Source organism: Panicum virgatum, chromosome 2K, assembly GCF_016808335.1.
Source record: "Panicum virgatum strain AP13 chromosome 2K, P.virgatum_v5, whole genome shotgun sequence".
Taxonomy (NCBI): Eukaryota; Viridiplantae; Streptophyta; class Magnoliopsida; order Poales; family Poaceae; genus Panicum; species Panicum virgatum.
Genome location: NC_053137.1, coordinates 11,594,905 through 11,618,388, shown reverse-complemented (window position 1 = coordinate 11,618,388; position 23,484 = coordinate 11,594,905). Strand labels below are relative to the sequence as shown.

Sequence of the window (23,484 nt, the reverse complement as noted above, 5' to 3'; positions counted from 1 at the left end):
AGGTGACACAAAGGTATCAAATTGCAATGTGATTGATCTTAATTCATATGATGAGCTCTTGAGTAGATATGCTAGCTTGACCAAATTATTTGAGGAAGTGTTAGCCAAAACAATCAAATTTGAAAGAGAAAACTCTTTTCTCAAAGACACATGTGAACAACAAAAGCATCTACTTTATGTCATGAGTTGTTCACATGAGGAGCTAAAATTGATTCATGAGGAGCTTAGTGTTGCTCATGAGAATTTGGTACTAGACCATGCTTTACTCACTAACAAATTTTCTAGTAAAGGAATTAAAACTAGTGAGAGCTCATCACATGGGTTAAAAGATCAATTGCAAAATGTTGCTAACCCTTGTGATGTAGGAAAGAAACATGTATCCACCTCATGTGATGATTTATTGTCTATGCCATGTACTTCACATATAGATGATTGTTCTTCTTCTACTATGCAATATGAGACTAACCTTGTAGAAGAAAACAAAGAGCTCCAAAGTCAAGTGAAGTATTTGAGCAACAAGATAGAGAGATGGACAAAATCAAAAGTCACCCTTGAAAGTATAATCAAAAATCAAAGAAGTTTCGGTGACATGAGTGGCATTGGTTCCAACAAGAGCAAAGCCAAAGGCAAGAAATAGGGAAAGAATAAATATAATAGGAAGATAAAGAAGCAAGAAGAAATAAAGTTATCTCATTTCATATGCTTTCAATGCCATGAGATGGGACACTTTGCTAATGGTTGCCCCAACAAAGAAAAGCTCAAGTTGAAGAAGGAAGAAGAGAAGTTTAAACATGTCAAATGCTTCAAGTGCCGCACTTGGGGTCACCTCACCTCAATGTGCCCAACCAAGCAATTGGTGAAGCAACAAGAACCTCAACCAAAGCCACAAGTTGAGCAAGAGAAGGCACCCCAACTTCAAGTCAAGATCAACCATGATGATCAAGTTGATGATTTGAAGATGATGAAAAAGAGAACAAGAAGGGGTGGCAAGGCAAGAGCAAGACATCCAACTCATATTCAAGATATCAAGATGTTGAGCAAGAACAAGATTCAAGATAAGAATCCACATGCTCACATCAAGTGCCATAGTTGTGCAATATTGGGTCACCTAGCTTCGGGTTGCCCAAACAAGCTTGAGAAGAAGGCTCAAGCAAACAATGAGAAGCAAGGCAATGAGAAGCATCAAATGAGTAAGGAAGAAAAGGCTCAACAAAAGAGTTGATGCTACTTATGCCGGGAAAGGGGACACATGGCTTATTCATGTCCCTTAGGTAACAATTCTAAGCCTATTTCAATTGATGCAAATATTATGCTTAGAAATGATGGTAATGGTACCTCGTTTGTTACTATTGCAAAACATCCCGCTATTCATAATAAGGCATTGCCAAAGTATGTTGCTCCTAACTTGAGAGGACCCAACCTAGTTTGGGTACCATCAAAACGTGGTTGAATGTGTGTAGGTGCCAAAGGCATTGGAGGCTTGATTCAAATAAAATTCATATTTTTGATATTATGATTGAATCAAGGAATTGAAGCTTTTTGCATATATACAACCCAATGCCATGACAAGCTTATGAAGTCCAAAGTGCTTTCAACATACAAGTGCAATTATCATGTTGTGGGTGATTCATTGAAAATATTTGATGGCTTGCAAATTTATTTGTGTTAAATCTTGCTTTTGGATGAAAAATCTTTTTACAAATTGAAAAATGAGCTAAATGTCATTTACTTCTCAAATGTGGCTTGAAAACTAGTACATATGATATTTGGTTTTTATGTGCACTCTTTGCTTGAAATTTTTGATTTTTCAAAGCTTTTATGGGCTATTTATGAGTTTCCTTGATTTTAATTGTTTTAATTTTGATTTCTCGTTCTTACTCACTCATATGAGTCTTTGGATGGTGTTCATGCTAGTTTTGTGATTTTTGGAATTTTATTTGAGCAATGTTCCCAATTCAAAGTTGAAATTGTGAAAATTGGAAAAATTCTGGGCTGTCTGAATTTTGGTAGTGCGGACAGTCCGCGGGTAAGAGGCGGACGGTCCGCCATTCATGAGACTTGTTTACCAGAGGCTCTGCAGAAAAGTTTTAAGCTGCAAAATTACACTGCGGACGGTCCGCTCATGGACTGCGGACGGTCCGCTCTTGGTGTTTTCAGGAGGATCCTAACAGCTAGACTTATCATGAGCTACAAAGGTATATCTCTAGTTGATCACATTCTTTTGGGTGCATATGAGATATTTGAATTGGATATATATGCTCTTGTTGCTTACTACAAGATGATTGAATGGATTAAATAATTAGTAATCAAAATTGAGTTAGTTTGAATGGATATGATCATGAGATGACATTCAATATGGGATATGATTAGATATATGTCTTGTGAGTTTATTCAAATAAGTTGACATCAAATTTGATTCAATTTGATAAAGTATAGCTCAATTGCTCAAAATCTGTCATTTATTGAAAATCTGAGTAAGCTGAGAAGATAGCCATAGTTGGATGATCAAATCAATTTGGATTGGCTTGAAATTTGGTATGCATTCCCTACACTTATGATACTAGTTGCTGTACAAGTTTCATGAGAATATGATGAGGGATACTTCGGTTTTGGAGTGGATCTTGTCAATGCATGTGCAGCAGTTTTCAGCATACATCTATGAGTGAAGATGTGAAATCTGGTAGCAATCTAGAAATGCATTGAAGCTCAAATTTTTATGGCTGCTATATGACTTAGTGTCACACATCTCCACAAAATTTCGTGGCAATTCAACTTGTACTTTGAGAGATTTGATGTATTCTTTGAGAAGTACAAAATCTGCCAGAAAAGTGACAAATATTGGATTGATCTTAAGTCACTTAAATTAAAAGGTCCTTAAGTTGGAATCATCTTTACAAATGGTTGAGGAACCTAGGTTTGGTTTTGAGAGGAGCTAGAAACATAGAGAGATTCATGATAGTTCAAGTATATTCAAGTGGTATTCTCTCAAGCGAGCAAAGATCAAAAAGAAGAAGCAAGCCAAACACCAACAAGATAGTGCACTTGATCATAAATAATTCTCAATTCATATGGGTGAAGAATGGTTTTCATATTGGTATTCATTATCTTCACCAAGCTATTATAATTGGACTCCATGATGCTAGTTGGAGAGCTAAATTGGAATCTAATGACTATCCTCTACTCCAACGTAGCAAGGTGAAATTGTCTGACATATGCATTCATACTATGCTAATAACATGATTAATGCATATAGTCATATATAGTGATCATTCATGAAAAATAAAATAATTCTAAATGTTTTATGATGCCACTATTGCTTCTATGCTTGATATGATCTAGTGGTAACATATGACATGTTCATGAGCTAGTAAACCCAAATAGTTGATCTAGAAAATGAGCTTTCAAGTGTTTAACTCAACATTGTCAAGATAACCCTTAGAATGAGGTGTGAAGAAGCTTGTCATTGGTTCAAACCGAGTTGAATTATTTGGGCAAGTAGTCTAGATCAAGTCAAAGAGAAAGAAGCTCATGGAAACAATCTAGTTCAAGAATTGGTTATCAATGTTAAATTCAACAAAGTGGTCCATCATGATTTTACAAGTAATACTAGATTCAACAAAAGGTATATCATTGTATCTCTACAAGTGATAAACATGGTCATACAAGTGGTATTCATTCAAGTAGATCTAGTGCAACAATGGTGGTTCCACAAGTGATCCTCGACTTTAAGTGATCAATTCAAATCAACAAAGCTACCCTCATCAAGAAGAGCTCAAGATTCAAGTAGATTGACAAACACTTTGACATAGGGGGAGGAGCCCCACTACAAGGTATCAAGGTCAAGAATCCTACTACTATCCTACATGTGGCATTTCAATGTGGTCTTCATGCTTTCACATGTTGTTGTTACAAGTGGTGTCAATTTTAATCAAATTAAAAGTGTCCATCAAAAATGAAGATTCAAGACTCAACCATCTACCCAAGTCCAACTCTTTGTATCAAACCACAAGCGCTTCATATGATTGCCTACAAGGGGTATCCAAGTGGTAACCCTACAAGTACAAGAGGTACAACTTCAAGTGGTGGCCATTGATCTTCACATGGCAAATTTCATGTGGCTTCGGCCCTTTTTTTGGTCATTGATGACAAAGGGGGAGAGAAATGAATAAAGATATGAATTATCCTTTGATGACAAAGGGGGGAGATGAGATGGGAGTGCGATCATGGACATGGATCAAGAGGATCAATATTCTTGGACAAGAGGAGCACACAAGTAGGGGGAGCAAGCTCATGAACTTGGTTGCTTGCATTTGATATGTGTGTAAGGATCACCGGGGTGTCCGACCCTAGAGGGGGAGGGGGTGAATAGGGTCGCTAATCGCTTTTCTATCCTAGGGCTCAATCTAATTGCATAAGATAAACCTAACGCGTCCTACACATGCTAGTTATGACTAAGGTTTATCTATGCTACCCTCTACTTACCCCAAAAGACTTGCAACCTAGCCAATCCTAATCAAACTAACTAGGAAAGTAAAGGTAAGCAAGAAAGAGTAAATGCGGAAACGTAATGCGGTAAGTAAAGCGGTAAGGGAGAGGATATGCAAACTCCCGTGAAGACACCAAGACACACGATTTAACGTGGTTCGGTTAGGACACCAAAGTCCCTCCCTACGTCCACGGCCACTTGCTCACAAAGAACAAGTGGGATGCCGAGTCTCTTCGCTTGATCACCGTCTTGCCACGCCTCCAAGGCTCCCGACAAGCAAAGGCTAAGTGACGCCAAGTCACAAAGACGAGGTCACCGCCACCGTCTATCTCGAAGCGTCACCACGGCACCGTCTTCACTATCTTGGAGCTTTAACACCAAGTAGGGGCCTCCTTCCCCGCACAAAGTGTCGTTGCCACTCCACACCAAGTCGGAGGGTCATACGACGAGTACACAAGTTGCTTGCCGCAGCAAGACTTTCTCTCAAGCTAGTTCTCTCAAGAACTAAGCCTAAACAAGCACTAAGCACTCTCACAAGTGTGCTTAAGCCTATATGATGTACAATGAAGCTCTATGGTGGTTGGAGATGATCTTTAGCTCTAGTATACTTCTTTGAACTCCAGCACACTCAAATGGTGCGGCCTTGGGGGTATATATAGGCAGCACAAGCAAATATAGCCGTTGGAGAAAAGCTGCCAGAAATGTGCTTAACACCGGTTAATCCGATGCTCCCCAAATCGCCATCGTCGGTTTAACCGGTGATACTAAACTGCCCACTGAAAACTAGCCGTTACGTGTATGGGCAATCAACCGACGCAATCGACCGGTGTATGTAATGTTAGCGTCGGTTTAACCGGTGAGTGCAACTGTCCTCTGATCCTTGAAAAACAAACTCTCTGGACAACTGCACCGACGCCATTAACCGGTGCATCATCGGTTCATCTGATGTATGCATTTTCCTTGGTCTGCTTCTGCCATTGCACCGACGTATTCAAACTTCCTATCGTCGGTTCATCCGGTGCCAAACCCTAGCCCGCCGGCCATCTCTGTCATTGCACCGATGAGTACATTTTGCCTTACGTCGGTTTAACCGGTGATACTAAAACTCCCAGACGTGCTCAAGTCAATGCACCGACGTGTGTAATTTGCTTGGCGTCGGTTCAACCGGTGACTTGATTTCTTTTAGCGGAACCCCCGTAGGGGCGGCCCTTCGGGCCTAGCTTCGCCTCTCTTCTCTTTGTCATCACTTGAACCTAAAAGCCTGAGTATATCATCTAAGCAAACACATTAGTTCAAGTGTTGCGTGTGTCATCAATCGCCAAAACATTATATTGAAATATGGCATGAGAGGCCATTTTCGCTACAATGTGCATATTCATGTGCTTGCTTGCATTTGCATAAGTTTTAAAATTTATATATGCATTGCTTGTGTGTGATGTATGCTAGTCATAGAACTTGATTGTTGATTTGATAACTAGCATGCATAGATTGTAGCTAGACATTTTTTTTACAAGTGAATCAAGAGCCTTGCTAATATTGTTGATCTCATGAGGTATCTTGAGTTTTTGATGAATGTCTAGTTACTCATTGATGCTAAGGAATGAACTTCAAGGAAGCAACTCAATTGGTATCACATTTCAAAGGTTTATCCTATATACCTTAGCATCACTTAGTAGTAATAACAATCCCACAAATTTCATATTTATGCATGTGTGTGAGTTTAAAACCAAATCTCTTGAGCACACATGTAGGGGGAGTTATCACTACCAAGTCGGATTTTTATGGTGCTTATCCAATCTTTTCCAAGTGGTCTTAATGGTGGATAAGAAACATAAAATCCAAACCAAGTTAGCTATTTACACATGTGTGAAGTGCTAGCTTGTAATATGCTTAATTTCCATATCTTTATAGAGTTGTCATCAATTACCAAAAAGGGAGAGATTGAAAGGCCCTTGTTTGGTTTTGGTAATTGAGTGATAACTTAGGTGGACTAATAAGTGTTTATGTTGAGATACACAGGAGATTAGTCCACACAAAGACACTAGTATGAGCAACATGTGCCATGGAGGAGAAATGGCTAAGTGTTGATGCTATGCTCATATAATGTGATCGAGGAGCTCATTGCATATGAGACATGACATGGAGTTATGTGACCAAAGTGGAGAAGATCAAGACAAGGCTTGGCTTGATGGACCGGTTGCAATGGAGAAGGGCAAGTCAAGGCTTTCAAGCGAGGGACCGCGAGGCGGTGAAGCTTGGGCAAGATTTGGCGCCGATGGACCGAGGCAACGGTGAAGAGCGAGCAAGGTCAAGATTGATGGACCAAAGAGGTCATGTGATGATATGGAGTGGATCATATCATTCAAAGAAGATCAAGCCAAGTGTTGACTCATGATGATGATCAAAAGGCTTGATGGAGTTTGGTGCTTGTGTGGCATCAACATTTGGGAAGATGAAATGGAATGCGCAAGACAAATGTATGACTTGTAGGGCATTTCATTTCACCGGTCAAAGGTTGTGTAGAGAAGTGCATGACCGGATTTAGGATAGATGGCCGTACTATCAAGAGGGGTAAACTTGTTTGCATATCGGTCATCTAGTGCCACTTGAGCGATCTAACATTGCGATGTTGCTAGGATCGAGTGGCGTGGTGAGATCAAGTGAAAATCCTTTGAAAATGATTGTGCAATGCTAACACACATGCACATGGTGTTGTTCACGTGGTGGTGTTGGCACATTTGCAAAGGAGAAAGAGTTGGAGTTGATGTTGATCAACTTTGGGAAGCAAGAAAGGTTTTTCGGTTTTCTTCGGAAATTAGGTGGTATCTTGGAGTGGAATACTGCTTTGATCCATTGTGTTTTGGATCAAGTATTCAGTTGGGTTGTGTAGTCCTCTGAATTAGCTTTCCATAGAGTCCAAGATCACCTAATTTGGACATCGGAGCTAAGAGTTATGACCGTTTTACCGAGGTACATTTCTGCTGGAAATAGACCTGCGGACGGTCCGCCCATGGGGGGTGGACGGTCCGCCGTTATCTCGGATGAGCTCTAACAGAGCCATTTTTTGCTCTGTTGGTGGTCCAAAATGAACTGCGGACCGTCCGGTCCTTGGGGGCGGACGGTCCGCCTCCTACTGAAAATTCTGGGACAGAAACACTGCGGTTTCTGTGTGTGCACACGTTTTGAACGGCGGACAGTCCGCCCCTGGGGAGCGGACAGTCCGCCCCTGGGGAGCGGACATTCCGCCGGTCACTTTCAGATTTAGTCAGAGACGTTTGCAAATCGGTTGGTTCGAAGTTTTGAACCGCGGACAGTCTGCCCAAGGGGCGCGGACAGTCCGCCCGGGGCTCTAACGGTCGACTCTGACACATAATCATTGCAATTCTAGCCGTTGGTTTTGAATGGCGGACAGTCCGGTTTTTGTGAGGCGGACAGTCCGCGAAAACTCTGTTTTCACGGGATTTGAGTGTAACGGCTAGTTTGGGGCCTCCCTCTATAAATAGAGGGTGTGGCCGGCCATTTGAAGGGGCTGAGCACCTTGGGGATTTGGTGTCCATGTGTGAGAGTGCTTGAGAGCCCTCTACTCACTCTAACTTGATAGTAATCATCCGATCGAGTGAGAGAGCGATTCTAGTGTGATTGCTTTGAGAGTTTGCATCGAGTGGCACTAGGTGATCGTGTTGCAAGCCGGTGTGCTTGTTACTCTTGGAGGTTGCCACCTCCTAGACGGCTTGGTGGCAAGAGGCTCCGTTGAAGCCCGCAAGAAGATTGTGCGGTGCTCCGGAGAAGAGATTGTGAGGGGTATTGTGCTCACCCCACGGGAGCCGCGAAGAGCAACTCTAGTTGAGCGAGACGTGAAGAGCAAAAAGTGGTCCGGCCGGATCATGTGCTAGAGCTCGGTGTGAGCACTCCACGTGGGAGAGTGTGACTTGAGAGTCACCACTAGCAAGAGGATCGGCGGCAACCTTGGAACTTGTCTCAACGGGGATTAGCTTGGTGGCAACCAAGTGAACCTCGGGATAAAAATCACCGTGTCATTTTTGTCTACTCTTCTCGGTGGTTTGCATTCTCCAAATCACAAGCCTTGTATTTATATTCATCTATATCTTGTGCTTGTGTAGTTGCTCTCTAGTGATTAGTTAGCTTGTGTAGCTTGCTAATCATCATCTTGCTTGTGTAGCTAGAAGTAGAGATCCTAGTGTAACTAGTTAGCTTGTGTAGCTAAGCAAGTTGAGCTCTTGGATTTGGATTGTGTATCCTTGTCCTTGAGCATCTAGTGAGCTTAGGTTGGCTTTGTGCTTTTGCTCATTAGAATTATGTAGGAGCTCCCCCGGTTTGTGAAGTACTAGTGCTTAGGCTTGTGTGACTTGGCATTAGAATTGTTAGGAGAGCTCTTACTAGCTTGGCACTCCATTTGCTTTGTGTAGAATCTTTTTGGAGGTGCCTTAGAGTTATAGTTAGAGGGGTGTAGTCTTGGCTAAGCGAATAGTTTCATTTCCGCATAAGTTTCGGTTAGCCGGCGTAATTAGTTTTAGAAAGGACTATTCACCCCCCTCTAGTCCGCCATCTCGACCCTACAACCGGGCGCACTTTGGTCCGGTACTAATGTGCTCATTTAGTACCGGGCCTGAGCTACAGTGCGCCTTGGAGTCTTTTAGTACCGGCTGGAGCCACCAGTCGGCACTAAAGTGCGCCACCGACGACGGCCGGGTGCAACAGCTAGGTGACAACTTAGTACCGGCTGGAGCCACCAGCCGGTACTAATTGGCGCCGATGACCTTTAGTACCGGCTGGAGACTCCGGCCGATACTAAATCTCGCCGCCGCCACCACTCATGCTGAGTCATCATCCTCATCCTCTCCTGCTAAGTCCTCTCTCTCTCTCTCTCCCACCCTCCCTCCCTCTCCCTCCCTCTCCCTCCCTCTCCCTCCTCAGGTAGGCCGCAGGGCGCGGTGGCCCTCTCCGGCCTCCCGGCGGCGTGCCTCGGCCGGGCCGGCCTTCCGGCGGCGGCAGGGCAGCCTCCCGGCAGTGCGCCTCGGCTGGGCAGGCTGGCCTCCATGGCGCCCGGGGTAGGCAGGCAGGCCTCCCATGGCGCGCGGGGCCAGGCCGGCCTCCGGGACGGCGTGCGGGGGCTCGGCCCTCCTGCGGCGGCACACGGGGCCGGCCGGCCTCCAGGACGGGGCGCGCCGTCCTGACAGCGCGTGAGGGCCAGGCCGGCCTCCCGACGGCACACGGGGCCGCCTGCTGCTCTGTCTCTAGTATTTTTTAAAAATTTGTGATTGCGAGATGTATTCTTCTGAAATTTGTGATTGTGAGATCTATTCTTCTGAAATTTGTGATTGTGATTGTGATGTGATTTTTTTATTGTGATGACCGGTGTTGTGGGAAAGGGAAAAGAAAGAAAAAAGAGAAAAGAAAATAAAAATGAAAAAAGAGGCGGGAAAGAAAAAGCTATTTGGACACGAAGGCTTTTAGTACCGGTCACCGACCGGTACTAAGCAACCTTTTAGTACCGGGCAGCTTGACCGGTATTAAATGACGTGTCATCATTTAATACCGGCCAAGCGGTACCGGGTAGTTGCCTGGTACTAATGGGGGATTCCGGCCCGGTATTAATGATTGTTTTTCTAGCAGTATATCTTTTGTCATCTTAACCTTGACCCCACTGAGCTTCATCCCAGCTTCAGGAGGCGCCATGTATGTAAGTTGTTCTACTTGTCCTTTCGTTCAAGAGAAGCATTGCCAGAAGCATTGCCAAGCCATAGTAGTAATAAGAGTTCTATGTATGAATAACCTCAATAGAAAAATCCAAACAAATTTATTGCTTTGAATAAAAAATATGCCAACCATATGTGTGGAAATCCGTGCAAGTTTTTATTATCTTGGAAACGATAAATAATTACTCTATTCATGCTCTACAAGCACCTTATATTCAACGGGTTACTCCCCTAGTACTTGAGTTTGTTGGCACATGGTAGTCTTTACCTTTGAAAATTTTGTTTTTGCGGGAGCATGAGCTTAAAATTCTAAGTCCAAGTTGTCATGAGAATGGAGATAGTTGGAATTGAAATAAAATTGCATGATATAGTAGAGAACCTCTCAAAATTTCTTTAAAATAAATCATGGTAAGATTTTTCATTTGGTTTTATATGTCCTATCCAGAGCTAAAATATTTTATCACTTGAGCCAAATATAAGCTATTTTGAGTTACTTTGAGCTTTGTTGAATGATGAGTCCATTCGAGAAAGGTACTTGTCATCTATCGATCCTTCTCCTTTGTGTACCCATTGTTTTCTAGCCTCCAAATGTCTGGCATGTCAATTACCCAATTTGGATAATCTCCATCCACACAACAGCCCATAATCTCCACAACGAACCTGTCCATTCAGAATGATCTACTCCAATAGCATTATGCCAATAACATGCTCCATGTCGATGCTTCACCATTGTGGAGTAGGGTTCATCTTCTTTAAAAAATGATGAGAAAAGAGAAAAGAAGAAGACAAAGACCCATATTTCTCCAAGAGCCACAAAATAAGGAGCTCAAATAAAAAGACCAAAACTAACTTTTCAAGTGTGAGTCCATCTGCTCTCTCCCCTTAACATTTTTTTTACCTTCCATAAGATTGGGATTTGATCGAGTATATATCATCCTCCTGCGATCCACTCTTTGGCTTGGCAGCATAGGTAATCAAGGTATGCTATACTTTTTCTACCTACAACATATCAGCCTTAGAATCAAGGGATCTCTAACTTGATGTAGGCCAATGCGAGTATATTTGGTAGTGCATACTCGAGTATATTTGCCTATTTGGTGTAATGACCCTATGCACCATTGAAGTTTAGAATGTGTTAAGCCAAAAAGAACAAGATTTCAGTAACAAGAGTAAATAGCACAAAAGCATATACGACACAGATTCCTCGCAAAATAGTCACAACAGATTTTATCTTTATGGATGGATAAACTCGCAAGCGTACTAGAGAATCAAATAAAGGTCACATCATGATTCACATATGAAACTTGGGAGCATCTTAGATAAAAATGCCTTACCTATCCAACCTATTGCAAATTCATTGAAAATCATATGCAAAAGTTTTCAAACTTTTTAAAAAACATTCTCAGCTAATGGTGAGATTATGTATTATCCAAGAAAACATCTAAGAAGAAATTATTGATTGTCGTATGAAAACGGACAGATTGGACCCATTTAAATATCCACTTAAATGTTTGTAGCAGAAGTGTGGTGACTTTTGTATCTTACTAAGCATGATCAATTTTCTTGAAAATCATAAATATTTTTTGGTAAATGTGCTACATTTTCAATAGTTGGCCAATTGCACCGATAAGTGAAACACATTTGGTCTTTCCACCTAATAATGTTAATGGCATAAGAAACTCAAAGGGCTGAGGAACTCTCTAAAAAAGCAATACGATATTCTACTTTAAAAATATTTTTATAGTTATATAAAAAACAAACACATGGCATTGTGAGGTAAATATATAAGTTTACAGTAATTAAGTGTACTAATTTAGTTTAGAACACCGGAATAAAAATCATGAAGTTTAGATGCATGATTCTAATTAGTTAATGAAAAAAGAAAAAAATCTTATGTTACCCTCTAGCTTTTTTTACTTTATATGAAGATGGATTGGGTAATTTTGCACAATAAATTGCCAAATGTTTCATCCTAAGAAATAGGAAAAACATGGAAATAGTTTAGTAGTAGTGGCTTGTTGACTCAACAAGAAGTTGAAGTATATTCGTGCAACAACATTCATAACATTGGCCATAAATTGAATCCATTGGCCAATATAAAAAAACTGGCCACAAAATGCATAATCCATTAAGCCATATTCATAAACACTTGCAGCTGGTAATATTCGAGAGTGATATTTGGACATGTGCATTTTATCACTCATAGATGTATTAAACTTCAGCAATTAAACAAATATGATCAATATTTAAGAAACATGAACATGTATACTGGATTATCGCTTCTAGTTTGCTCGACACAGATTTCATACAAAGTCTGGCATAACAAACACATATTTCCATTATTTGCATGTTCTTATTAACTCAATGTGGTACCAGTAAAGTCCATAAGTATGATGGCACCCGTCACTGCTTCCTCTCCATGTTGTTCGATTTGTTTTAGCATCAGTTCATTTCCGCAATCTATTGTCGTCAGCGTGGTACTCACAGCCACTTCCTGATCTTCGTTTGGATTCTTCTTTCTGTTGTCACCATTTTCATACAACTCAGTTACCTTCCTAGTGCGAACTCGATTGATACGCCTTGTATTCTTCCATTTGTCTTCCTCTCTTTCCAATTCTTGTGCCTCCAACCCTTTCCTTCGGTAACGGAGCCCACAGGCATTGCATAAAGACTATGTGCGCCCAATATATCAAAACAAGAAATCATGCACTCATAAATCTATAAGGTAATACCATCATTGCCAGATTTGTGAAATTTCATATCAGGATATTATAGGATTTAGGCTTTACCTTGCGACCAAAGGGGCCACTGCGCCAAAGTGATGTTACCGTGGTGTGGCATTGAGTACAGATCTTCGACTTGTTTTGGTCCAAAGAGATAACAACCTTCATCAATAAAAAAACACCAAGATGATGACAACCTTGAAAACATATGGAGAATAAATCTAGAGAGGATTGAGTTAAGATTTAAGCTCTCACCTTTTGGCAAGAGGGATCGACCGCCATGAGAAGGAGTACAAGATCACCGAAACCACCTCCTCTTCCACTGTACACATCTATGTGCTGGTGGAAGCTTTGAGGGTATTTATAAAGTTTCAAGGATATGCTATATCTTTGTATAGCTTAAATAATTAATGCGAACACAAATCCTAGAGTGTACAACAACATTTATGGCAGATAAGCCCTTTTGAGATTTCTAGATTTGATACCGGAATAAATTTATTTAAATTGTTTGTAAAATCCATTTACAAATTAGATTTTCACATATTAGAAGTACAGTTGCAAACCCACCCTTAATTAGCTCATGTATATATGGCAGGAGTAGCCATGGAGGTGGACATGAAAGAGCTTGTGTATTATTAAAAGGTTAGTGTCAGTCAGATGAATTGGCCATGATTGTTGTAAAATCCCTTTGATATAATTCAATTTTTCAATTTTTCTTTATCTGTTATATTAGCACTATAGACATCAAGGATAAATAAGGTATGTCAAAAGTCGGGGGCCATATCCTTGTGGATTGAACTGGAAAATGAATTTATTTCCCCTGTATCTCTCCCAATGCGTATGGATCGGAGGGGGCAACAAAGTATCCAAACCAAAGCCTTAAATTGAGACAAGCATCTTGGTGGGCATGCCAGAAAATCCGTGGTGGTCTTGTCGGTATCCAAACTGAACCCTTAGATTAAGATATGCGCCTTGGTGTGTAGGCCAAACAATCTGAGTTGGTCCTGCCTGCGTAAGGTGGGATACAGTTGTGGACAAGTTCAGTTGAAGGAAATGATGTGTGGGCCCTAGTCATAACTGACGTATGGAGAGAGAGGGAAGGCGGGGTTTTGTATGATATGAAACAAAATGGGCTAAGGCTATGCTTGGATGAGTTCTAAGGCAATCTTCCTCTTTCTACACTTATACAAATTCAAATCCTATTCAAATTCAAAAAGTAACTAAATTCATTTCCCTGAGTTAATAAATAGACCATTTGATTAAATTTAAATGCAAGCAGGTCGAGCACCGTATGTGCCACAAAAACAATTTCGAACATTTATTTCATTAGTTTTATTAGTTTAATTAAAAATACGAAATGAATTAAATATACGCTACGGATTACAAATGGATTTTTCAAAAACCAATACAATGATTATAGAATTATCAAATGGTTTATCATAAGAAAACCGTTTGCAATGTGTTGCAGATGGTCGGCGCATACATCTTGTGGTCGGCGCATATATTGCAAGCTACTCCCAAATTCCCAATTTGGCAATGGCGATGTAAAACCCTGTGGCCTATCGATTCTGAGCCACAGATCTTCAACCGCCGACACGACATCTGTCGCGGGAGGCACATTCCACTCCCCTACACCGGCGGCAAGCCATGCCTGCAGCTGCGTGCAGGGGAGAGAAGAGGTCCCTGGCCATGGAGGAAAACTCGGCCACCTGTAGTTAAGCTCGCAGGTAGCAGTATACTATATATAAGCCCGTGCAGGCGCCACCCTTCCTCGCTCTCAGATCAGATCACCACCGCCAAGCTAAGCAAGACCATGGCCATGGCCCGCCCCGTCGTCGCGCACCTCTTCTTCCTCCTCCTCCTCGTGTCGACGGCGCCGGCGGTGCGGACGACCCCGGACGCCGGCACCCTCTTCGAGGCGTGCAACAAGACGCTGTTCCCCAAGGTGTGCCTGCAGGCGCTCAAGGACAACCCCGAGTGCCAGGCGGCGACGCCGCGGCGGCTGGCGGAGCTGTCCGTGTACGTGACCGCGGAGGTGGGCATGACGGTGACGGCGTTCGCGCACCGCGAGCTCAACGGCATCAAGGACGCCGTGCTGTACCGGTGCCTGGACACCTGCTCCGAGGACATCGAGGAGGCGGTGGCGCACCTCTCGTCGCTCACCCGCGACCTCACCGACGCCAAGTTCCTCGAGGTCAAGACCTGGCTCGCCGCCACGCTCGGCGGCACCTCCACCTGCGAGGACGCCTGCAAGGACGCGCCCGTCAGCGACGTCAAGAACGCCTGCATCACCAAGAGCTTCGAGTTCGAGAAGCTGCTGCGCGTCACGCTCGACCTCATCACCGAGGCCTCGGGCTCCATGTCCGCCGAGGTCGCGCTGCCGCCGGCGGGCTCGGGCGCCAGCGCCGTGGCCGGCGCGCCGTCGTCGTACGGCGCCGCGGCGCCGTTCGGGGGCTACGGCGGCGGGCCGAGTGCGGGTGCTCCGGCGCCGTCGTCGGGGCCCGCCGGTGCCTCCGACGCCGACGCGACGGCATGAGCGCCTTGATCAGATCCGGATCCTCCCAGATTTGTCGATTGGTGATCATGCGTGCCTGTCTGTTAAGAATTTAGGATCGTTTGGAAGGTAGAACCGCCGCATAACTAGTGCAGAGGCCTGCAGCGAGTAGGCCTGATCGAGCTGAGTGTTTTTTTTTCCTCTTCTTTTCTTTTCTTCTCTTTTTGATATATAGGATGAGCTGCTGCTGGGTGATCTATCGTGAGATTATTGGTGTTAACTTCGACATATGTTACAACGGTTAGCCATCGTTATATTTGTTCAGAATCTATATAATGCACGATTTGATCACTGCAGTACTACGGTTGTTGATTACGGTCCTGTTTATTTGTTTACTCACTGAAAAAAAAATGGTGAACCATGATCCGATCCGATGAACGGCACAGCCAGCTATCAACATGCCCACGTGTGTATATATATATATATATATAGACACACACTTATTTCTAAAGCAAGTAAGCAATCCTTCGTGCATTCTGCCTACCTTGGAGTTTCGTTCGTTCATCCGTCCGTCACGCAAAGTCCGAGTGTATGCTTTGTTATCCACACGTAAATGGAATCGAATTCTAATTGACGCTAGCATTCAGTTCCACGGCGGCGGGCCCTACCTACTGCATTTTCTGTGCCGAGTTTGATCAGGACTGCGGGAGAATGCAGTGCGGTTGGGCGTGTGAGGCGGAGCTCGGCCATGTGGGAGCCGGCATGGGCGAGCACAGGCTCGGCAGTGACGCCGTGGAGCAGGTCTCAACGTTGCGTGGACGCGAGGTAGCTTCATTGCCGCCTCGCGGCGACAGGCCGGAGGCGAGGTGGACGGGGCGCACGAGGCGGCGCTTGGTTGCCGCCAAGCGCGGGGTGGAGGCTAGGAGCGCACGGCACGGCCCTCGGTCCTGGTGCCGCCGCCCGGCCGCTGTTGCGAGGCCAGCGTCGGCGGCTCGGAGGGGGAGTAAGGCGCGGCGCGGCGGCTGGACTCCCAGCTCAGGCGAGGAAGGCGTGCCGCCGGGCCAGCAACGCGAGGGAGGTGGAGCGCCGTGGCCGGGCTGCTAGCGCGGGCGCGTTGGAGCAGGGAGCGCCGCAGTAGCATGCGGGGATAGAGTTGGAGGTCAGGCCGCGTCAAGGAGGTGAAAGATGGACTCGATTAAAAAAAGAGTAAAGTCCATTTTTGGTCATCCAACTCTTGCCCGAGTTTGATTTTGGCCATCCAACTCCAAAACCGGGTAGCCTTGACCATCCAACTCTCAAAACCAGTCACATTTGGCCATCCTGGTGGTTTTGAGTGTGGTTTTGCTGACGTGGACGCCACGTGGCAGTGGGGCCCACCTGTCAGCGTTACCTCCCTCTCTCTCTCCTCTCTATATCTCCCTCTTTCTCTCTCTTGAGCGGCGTGCGGCTACGGCTTTGGGTCGAGGAAGCGGCCGCGCGTTCGGCGCCGAGGACCCCCGCACGCCATCGTCCCGCGCTCGCCGCCGTCCGCGTCCTCGGCCGCCGTGTTGTGCCGGTCGAGGAGGGTGACCAGGGGAGCTGCCGCCTGCAGAGGAGGGAGTGAAGGGCCGCCGCCGACTGCTCTTCCTCCCTCCTCCCTCCCGCGCGCGCCGTGCAGCCGCCGCTCCGCGCGCAGCTCCACCACGCTGTGCCCGCCCCGCCCGCACACGTGCTGGTGACGCCGCCGCGGAGGGAGGGCGAGGCCGCCGAGTCGAATCGAGGGAGGGAGGGCGGCCCCGCAGCTCCACTCGCCATGCCCGCGCCTCTGTTCCGCAGGCGAGCTCAAGGTCGGCCTCGGCGATGGCCGCACGGGTGAGCGGGCCCGACCATCGCGCGATGCAACTCTGCGTTGCCGAGGAGCGCCACTGGTGCCCCGCCTCGCCGGCGGAGGGAGTTGGGGAAGGGGCGCATGGTGCCTCGCCTCGCCGCCGCGCCGTGAATCCGAGTTCGAGGGAGGCACGGCGGAGGAGCTCCCTGCTCGATCCGGCGCGGAGGGAGAAGAGCGCTCGGCGCAGGAGATGGGGGGTGGAGGGGAGAGGGAGGCGCGGCGAGATAGGGGAGGGAAGAAGGGCCCCCGCTCCGCCGCGAGCTCGCCCGCCCGCGCGGCGCGGAGCTCGCCGGTTCGGTGCTCGGACCACGCTGGAGCCGCCGTCCCTCCTCGCGCCGTCGCTGCCGCTCCTCCACCGCTGGAGCTACTCCGTCGCCGCGGGGAGGGATGCCGCCGAAGGGAGCAGGGGTGTGAACGTCGCCGCCCGGACTGCTCGCGCCGCCGCCTCGCCGTCAGCCAGGGGAGCAGGGAGATATAGAGAGGAGAGAGAGTGAGGTAACACTGACAGGTGGGCCCTACTGCCGCGTGGCGTCCACGTTAGCGAAAACCGCCCTGCAAAACTGCCGGATGGCCAAATGTGAACGGTTTTAATAGTTGAGTGGTCGAAGATACCCGGTTTTGGAGTTCAATGGTCAAAACCAAACCGAGGTAAGAGTTGGATGGCCAAAAATAGACTTTACCCTTAAAAAAAATTGACGTATTGGACTCACAAATCTTTTGAATAAGTGTTACAGCTCAACCTTTAGATGATTGGTCTATATAAGGCCTTGTTTAGTTCCTTAAAAAATTTCAACAATACTTGTCACATCAAATGTTTGGATATATGCATAGAGCATTAAATGCAGTTGAAAAAAATAACTAATTACACAGTCTAACTAATTATCATGAGATGAATTTTTTAAACCTAATTAGTTCATAATTAGATATTATTTGTCAGGTAACAATGAAATGTGTTACAGTACCAAAACCAATAACTTTTCATCAACTAAACATGGCCTAATTCTATAGATGGACAAAATTATATGGAGCATCCTGACTATACTCTTACAGGATCCCTCTCCAACGGCCAAAGATGTTGGTGATGAACGACATGCGTGAGTGAGAAATAACAAAAAGCAAATCGCAGAAGAATAGCAGAATGGCACATCAATCTAGAAAGTTTGGATCCATATACTGTTGTTTTGTTTCTCTTACTTTGTCGGGATGCGGATCAAACAGTTAGATTATTGAATGCATAACTTTAGAGATAGTATAACTAGGAATATTAGAGAAGGCCTAACAGAAGAAAGAGAGTGTGCGTGAGAGAGTGTGCGTGAGAGAGAAGAGACGACATGTGTCATGCATCTTATTATGTACATGATTATGTTTCCAATTCACTACTATGGTTTTAGCTATGATTAGCTAAATCTCTTCCGGCAATCGCTATGTCTATATCTCTACATTTTCTGAAGCAAACAATGATTCTCCTTAGTTCGTCAATTGGAATTCTAATCGAAATCCGGACAAATCAAACAGAATCGGAATTGGAATCCGTGCAACTCAAACAAAATCCTAATATGGACAAATCAATTGGAATCCCATGGGAACCTGGGCAATCAATGTGTCGCATTATCACGGCATGATCTCCACGCGGTATGAACGTGTATAAAACTGGTGGTACTATATAGATTGGTTATATTACCCGTAGCAACGCACGGACAGTATGCTAGTACAGTGAAATTCCTCTTTTGAGGTAGAGTTTAAGAGTAACTCTTTTGGCTGTAGTCATTTGCTTGTGAATAATCAAGGCTGGAACTTTTTTCATAATGTAAAAAATAATGGACACAGCTAATTTACGGCTAGCTGTCGTACCGCCGCACCTTTTTCGGAAAGTAAAAACGGAATAGCTTTCTAGCTTTCTATTTTAAGCAATCAAATCTCGTGTCGCCCGCACTGTCGCTGCAGGCATGCTGCCACCCCGCTGCACACGCATGCATATCTGCACTTGAACTGCTGATAATTTTGGTCAAGCAACATCTCACAAATTCTTTGGCAGCCTTATATATACTTCAAGCTATTTTGTGTCATAGTTCTGTACAAAAGCAACCTAATCTGGTTTACTTATCCATTACAATTTGAAGTATTTGTATTCTCTGGACACAACCATATGAGCTGCAAATGCAATGATCATACTAATTCGGATCTTGCAAGCAATTAATTCTAATCTGGAGACTATGATATGATGTTTGTGCATTTGCACTACATCACAAGCAATTCACCAATAATGACTGCACATTTGCTTCCCTTAATGACCTGCAATACATTTAAGAAAAGAATATAATACACAATGAACATGCACAATCATAAGATGGGAATGGTGAACATCAAATTTTAGACATTGATAGACATAACATCCTCCGTTGATAGACATAACACTAGAATGAATAATTTGCTAGTTGATTTAGTATCTCATGATGCAGTTGCAGCTGTGGCGCAAGCACAATCATTTGTGCTGATGTTTCTAGTATTATTGCCTATCAAAGAATAATATTATTGCCTAATTCCTACCAATATTATTGCCTAGTTGTGAAAAATGCTTCTAGTATTTGATATATTTGCCTACTGGAAAGTATTGACATGCTTCTAGTATTTGAAATATTTGCCTACTGGAAAGTATTGAAATGCTTCTAGTATTTGATGTATTTGCCTACTGGGAAATAATGAAATGCTTCTAGTAATTGATATAATTCTCTATAGGAAAGTACTACTATTTGATAGAAATACCTACTGCAAAGTACTAAAATCCTTATGATGATGTGAAAAAAGAACGAGACAACCATTTCAAACCAAACTAAAGCTCCATACCTGAAATCCAAATTAACAGTGTTGCCCCTTCCAGGCAGATGGCCAGGCGTTGATCAGGACCCGCTCCCCGGCCAAACCACGAGCCCGTCGATGATGATGATGCAGCTGGCCATGGATAAGTGTGGCGCCCAGCATCCTTGGTATTCTACAGGTTCAACTCCATCATGCCAGTTTATTTTCTGATTCAATTCAACAGTTTGACAGTAGCAGATCAAAACAAGCAAAGCTCGATTGATTAACAGATCACCTATGCAAATAAGTAACCATTTCTCCAATGATTGATATGTATAGCAATCTGAATCATATAGGATGCACTTGCAAGATGTGAAGCACTCTAATAAGTGTGAATGTCTAAAAAAATATGAAAGGAAAATATACTGATCACAATTTCTTCATTATGATATTGACAGAGCCTTTCAGAGAATATACTTTTATAAGCATAGAAAGGTGATGTGCTTAGATCTCCATAAACAACACCAAAGCTAGAAGTAATGATTCATGAACCACTGAAATAATTTCACAAATGCAAAAACCAGAACCACGATGCACCACTAAATCCCTAGCCCCCTCACCTCGATGACGGAGATTGGAGAGCATCCATGGGGGCTCTAGAAAGGAGTGCAAAACAGAGTCAAGGTAAGAAGAGGAGAGGCCCTCACCCCTTCGTAAGGGCAGGCGGTGTGGAGATCTGCTCAGCCACCATGGTTGTTGACCTCCTCCCTTTCTAGAAGCCCTCGTTGTTAATGTATGCTAGCACACAAAAATGAAGGGTGGATTAGAATGCACACGCGAGGAAAATAGAGAGAGATGGGATGAAATTACATGTGCAAGTGATGCATCCGGATCTGCGACCCGTGCTCTGCCGCCGAACGAGACCGCTGGCCGCCTGCACGCCACCGCCGCACACCCCCACGCCGCTGCCCGCCTGCTGCCGCACGCCGTTGCAGCTGCTCTGCGACGCCCCTCTGCACGCAGCCCCTCGCGCCCCCGCATCGCTGCCGAGCCCCCTCGCGCCGCACCACCGCGCGCAGCCCCTTGCGTCCCCTCCCGCAGCGCCGCCGTGCGCGGGCCCTCGCGCCCCCACGTCGCTGCCGCGGCCCTGCGCGCCGTAGGTGAAGGGTGGCGGGGAGGGGAGGTGCGACGGGGTCGGGGCGGCAGAGGAGGGCCGGGAGAGAGAGAGAGGCGAGAGGGACCAGGAAGATGAGAATGGGGAGAGAGGGGTGTGGAAGAGGAATAAACCGTGAGCCTACGGCCGGCCTAAAACAAGTCATTACCAAAAATAATATGTTCAAGAAAAAAACGACTCCACCTAATGACGATGTTCGCTTTCCTCTAAAACATCCATAGTACATTATTAGTACTCCTGAAATCAGCTCAAGGCCCGGGGACGAAGATCCGTGGAACATCCTCAATGGATACGTATAACAGGTACAGGAGAACGAACCGTGTAATGTCGGCAAGGAATACCCGAAAGACAGAAAGATGGAGCATCGGCCATCGGCACTCGGCAGGAAAGAACAAGTATGGTAATTATTAGTAGGGGATACTGTTTATCTTTGTCAATCAATCTCTAGACCATCTTCAGAGGAAGGCATGTGTGCTTATCTTTGTCAATCAATCTCTAGACCATCTTCAGAGGAAGGCATGTGTGCTAAACTGCTAATCAAGCAACCTCGTACTAAAGCGGAGGGATCGGAAGGAAGAGCTAGCTATTTGATTGCAGCTGCAAATCTGCAATGCAAGCACCCATCGTCAGCTGCCTGCACAACACACCTGCTCCCTGCGATTCCGCCGCAGGTCCAGCGAAACTATGGAGGAGTACGTCCTCGAGAACTTGGAGGAGCTGAACAGGGTGCTGGAAAGTAATGCCGGTGATGAGATGAAGGAGCTGACGCCTGACATCCAGAGGGTCCCCAGAGGGCTAGCTCGCGTCGGCAAGGACGCCGCCGTCTGCTACGTCGCCCCAAGGGCCGTCCCGATCGGCCCTTACCACCGCCACTCGCCGGAGCTCCAGTACAAGACCAAGTTCATGAAGATGGCGGCCATCGGGTGGTTCCTGGGGGGGGCTGGCGGCGGCGCCCTCACCGCCGAGATGGTGGTGACGGAGGCCTTCAAGGCCATCGCCGCCCCGCCCAGCCCGCGGAGCTTCTACGACGACCAGTTCGAGGACATCGACGACGAGCACTTCACCAAGTGGATGTTCCAGGAGACCAGGACGGCTGCTTCCTGCTGGCGTTCATGATGGCCATGGGGGGTCGCGACGGCGGCGGCGGCGACGCGGCGCTTCAAGGGCTGTCGACGGTGATCTTCCAGCCGCGCATCGACAGCATCATGAGGGACGTGATGCTGCTCGAGAACCAGATCCCATGGTGGGTGCTCGAGGTCCTCATGGGGTTCCTGCCCGACCCAGTTCCCGTTGACAGGTTCCTTTCTGTGATGGCGGCCAAGTTCAACGTCCGTACGACGAGCGGTGGTGGTCACGATCAGAGGGCCGCGGCAGGTCCCGACGTCGCCGGCGACGAACTCGGCGGAGGCCGGCAAAGAAGACCCATGCACCTGCTGGCCCTCTTCCGTGACCACCAGGTGGTGGGTCTGCGCCCTCCGCACCCTGCGCCAGCTGAAGACAACCGCCGCCGGCTCATCTCCGCCACGCCGTCGGCCAACTTCAGCACGGCCATGGAGCTCGCGGAGATGGGCGTGCATCTGGCAGCCAGCAAGACAGGGCGGTTCGGGGACATGGCCGTCCAGGGCCGGCGGCTCTTCGGGAAGCTCTTCCTGGCGCCGGTGTTCCTGAACGACCTCACCGCGTGCTGGCTCGTCAACATGGCGGCGTACGAGGCGAGCGCCGGCCGCTCGGCCGACGACTACGCCGTCAGCTCCTACCTCTACCTGGTGGCGCTGCTGATGAACCGGGAGGACGACGTGCACCAGCTCCGCAGCAGGTGCGTCGTCCACAGCACCTTCAGCAACACGCGGACGCTCGAGTTCTTCAAGGGCCTCGCGCCGCACCTCCACTTTGGGAGGCAGTACGATCGCGTCCTGCAGGACCTCTTGGACTACAAGCGCGATAGGCCGGTCTTCGTTGCCGTTCACAAGTTTCTCTACAACAACTTCAAGACCATCCTCACCGTCTTGTCCATCGTCGGTGTGATTGCGCCCATCATCCGGGCATTGTTTTACCGTCAGAATCAGAACTAGCTATGCTTGTTCCATCATGCATACGTGGATATACACGCGATGATATAATGATGATGGAAGTACCGGGTATAGATAGAACATGCCATATACACATGCAGTTACTCAGTTAACAATACAATTTTATTTTTGAACAGACGGCAAGAGATTTGCTGAAT

The 23,484-nt window shown here is 46.1% G+C and overlaps 2 protein-coding genes and 1 long non-coding RNA gene across 4 annotated transcripts; 2 read left to right on the top strand and 1 right to left on the bottom strand.

Moving 5' to 3' along the window:
* The first annotated feature begins 14,723 nt into the window (after positions 1-14,723).
* On the top strand, positions 14,724-15,771 carry LOC120695910 (pectinesterase inhibitor-like). The gene has a single exon (XM_039979118.1). It carries the CDS (start codon positions 14,740-14,742, stop codon positions 15,460-15,462), a length of 723 nt encoding a protein of 240 aa, XP_039835052.1. The 5' UTR covers positions 14,724-14,739; the 3' UTR covers positions 15,463-15,771.
* A 3,531-nt stretch (positions 15,772-19,302) lies between these two features.
* Positions 19,303-21,079, bottom strand: LOC120666485. Of its 2 annotated transcripts, XR_005671762.1 has the most exons (3): positions 20,954-21,079; positions 20,132-20,881; positions 19,303-19,579 (listed from the first exon to the last, which is right to left on the bottom strand). It is a non-coding gene; the product is annotated as an uncharacterized LOC120666485 (long non-coding RNA). The 2 variants fall into 2 exon arrangements; XR_005671760.1 differs by having other exon boundaries at positions 20,132-21,044.
* A 701-nt stretch (positions 21,080-21,780) lies between these two features.
* On the top strand, positions 21,781-23,460 carry LOC120695909. The gene has a single exon (XM_039979117.1). It carries the CDS (start codon positions 22,370-22,372, stop codon positions 23,327-23,329), a length of 960 nt encoding a protein of 319 aa, XP_039835051.1. The 5' UTR covers positions 21,781-22,369; the 3' UTR covers positions 23,330-23,460.
* The last annotated feature ends 24 nt before the right edge of the window (positions 23,461-23,484 follow it).

Excerpts from the sequence above, each read along its gene's own strand:
- LOC120695910 (XM_039979118.1), top strand. The coding sequence starts at position 14,740 with ATGGCCATGGCCCGCCCCGTCGTCGCGCACCTCTTCTTCCTCCTCCTC.
- LOC120695909 (XM_039979117.1), top strand. The coding sequence starts at position 22,370 with ATGATGGCCATGGGGGGTCGCGACGGCGGCGGCGGCGACGCGGCGCTT.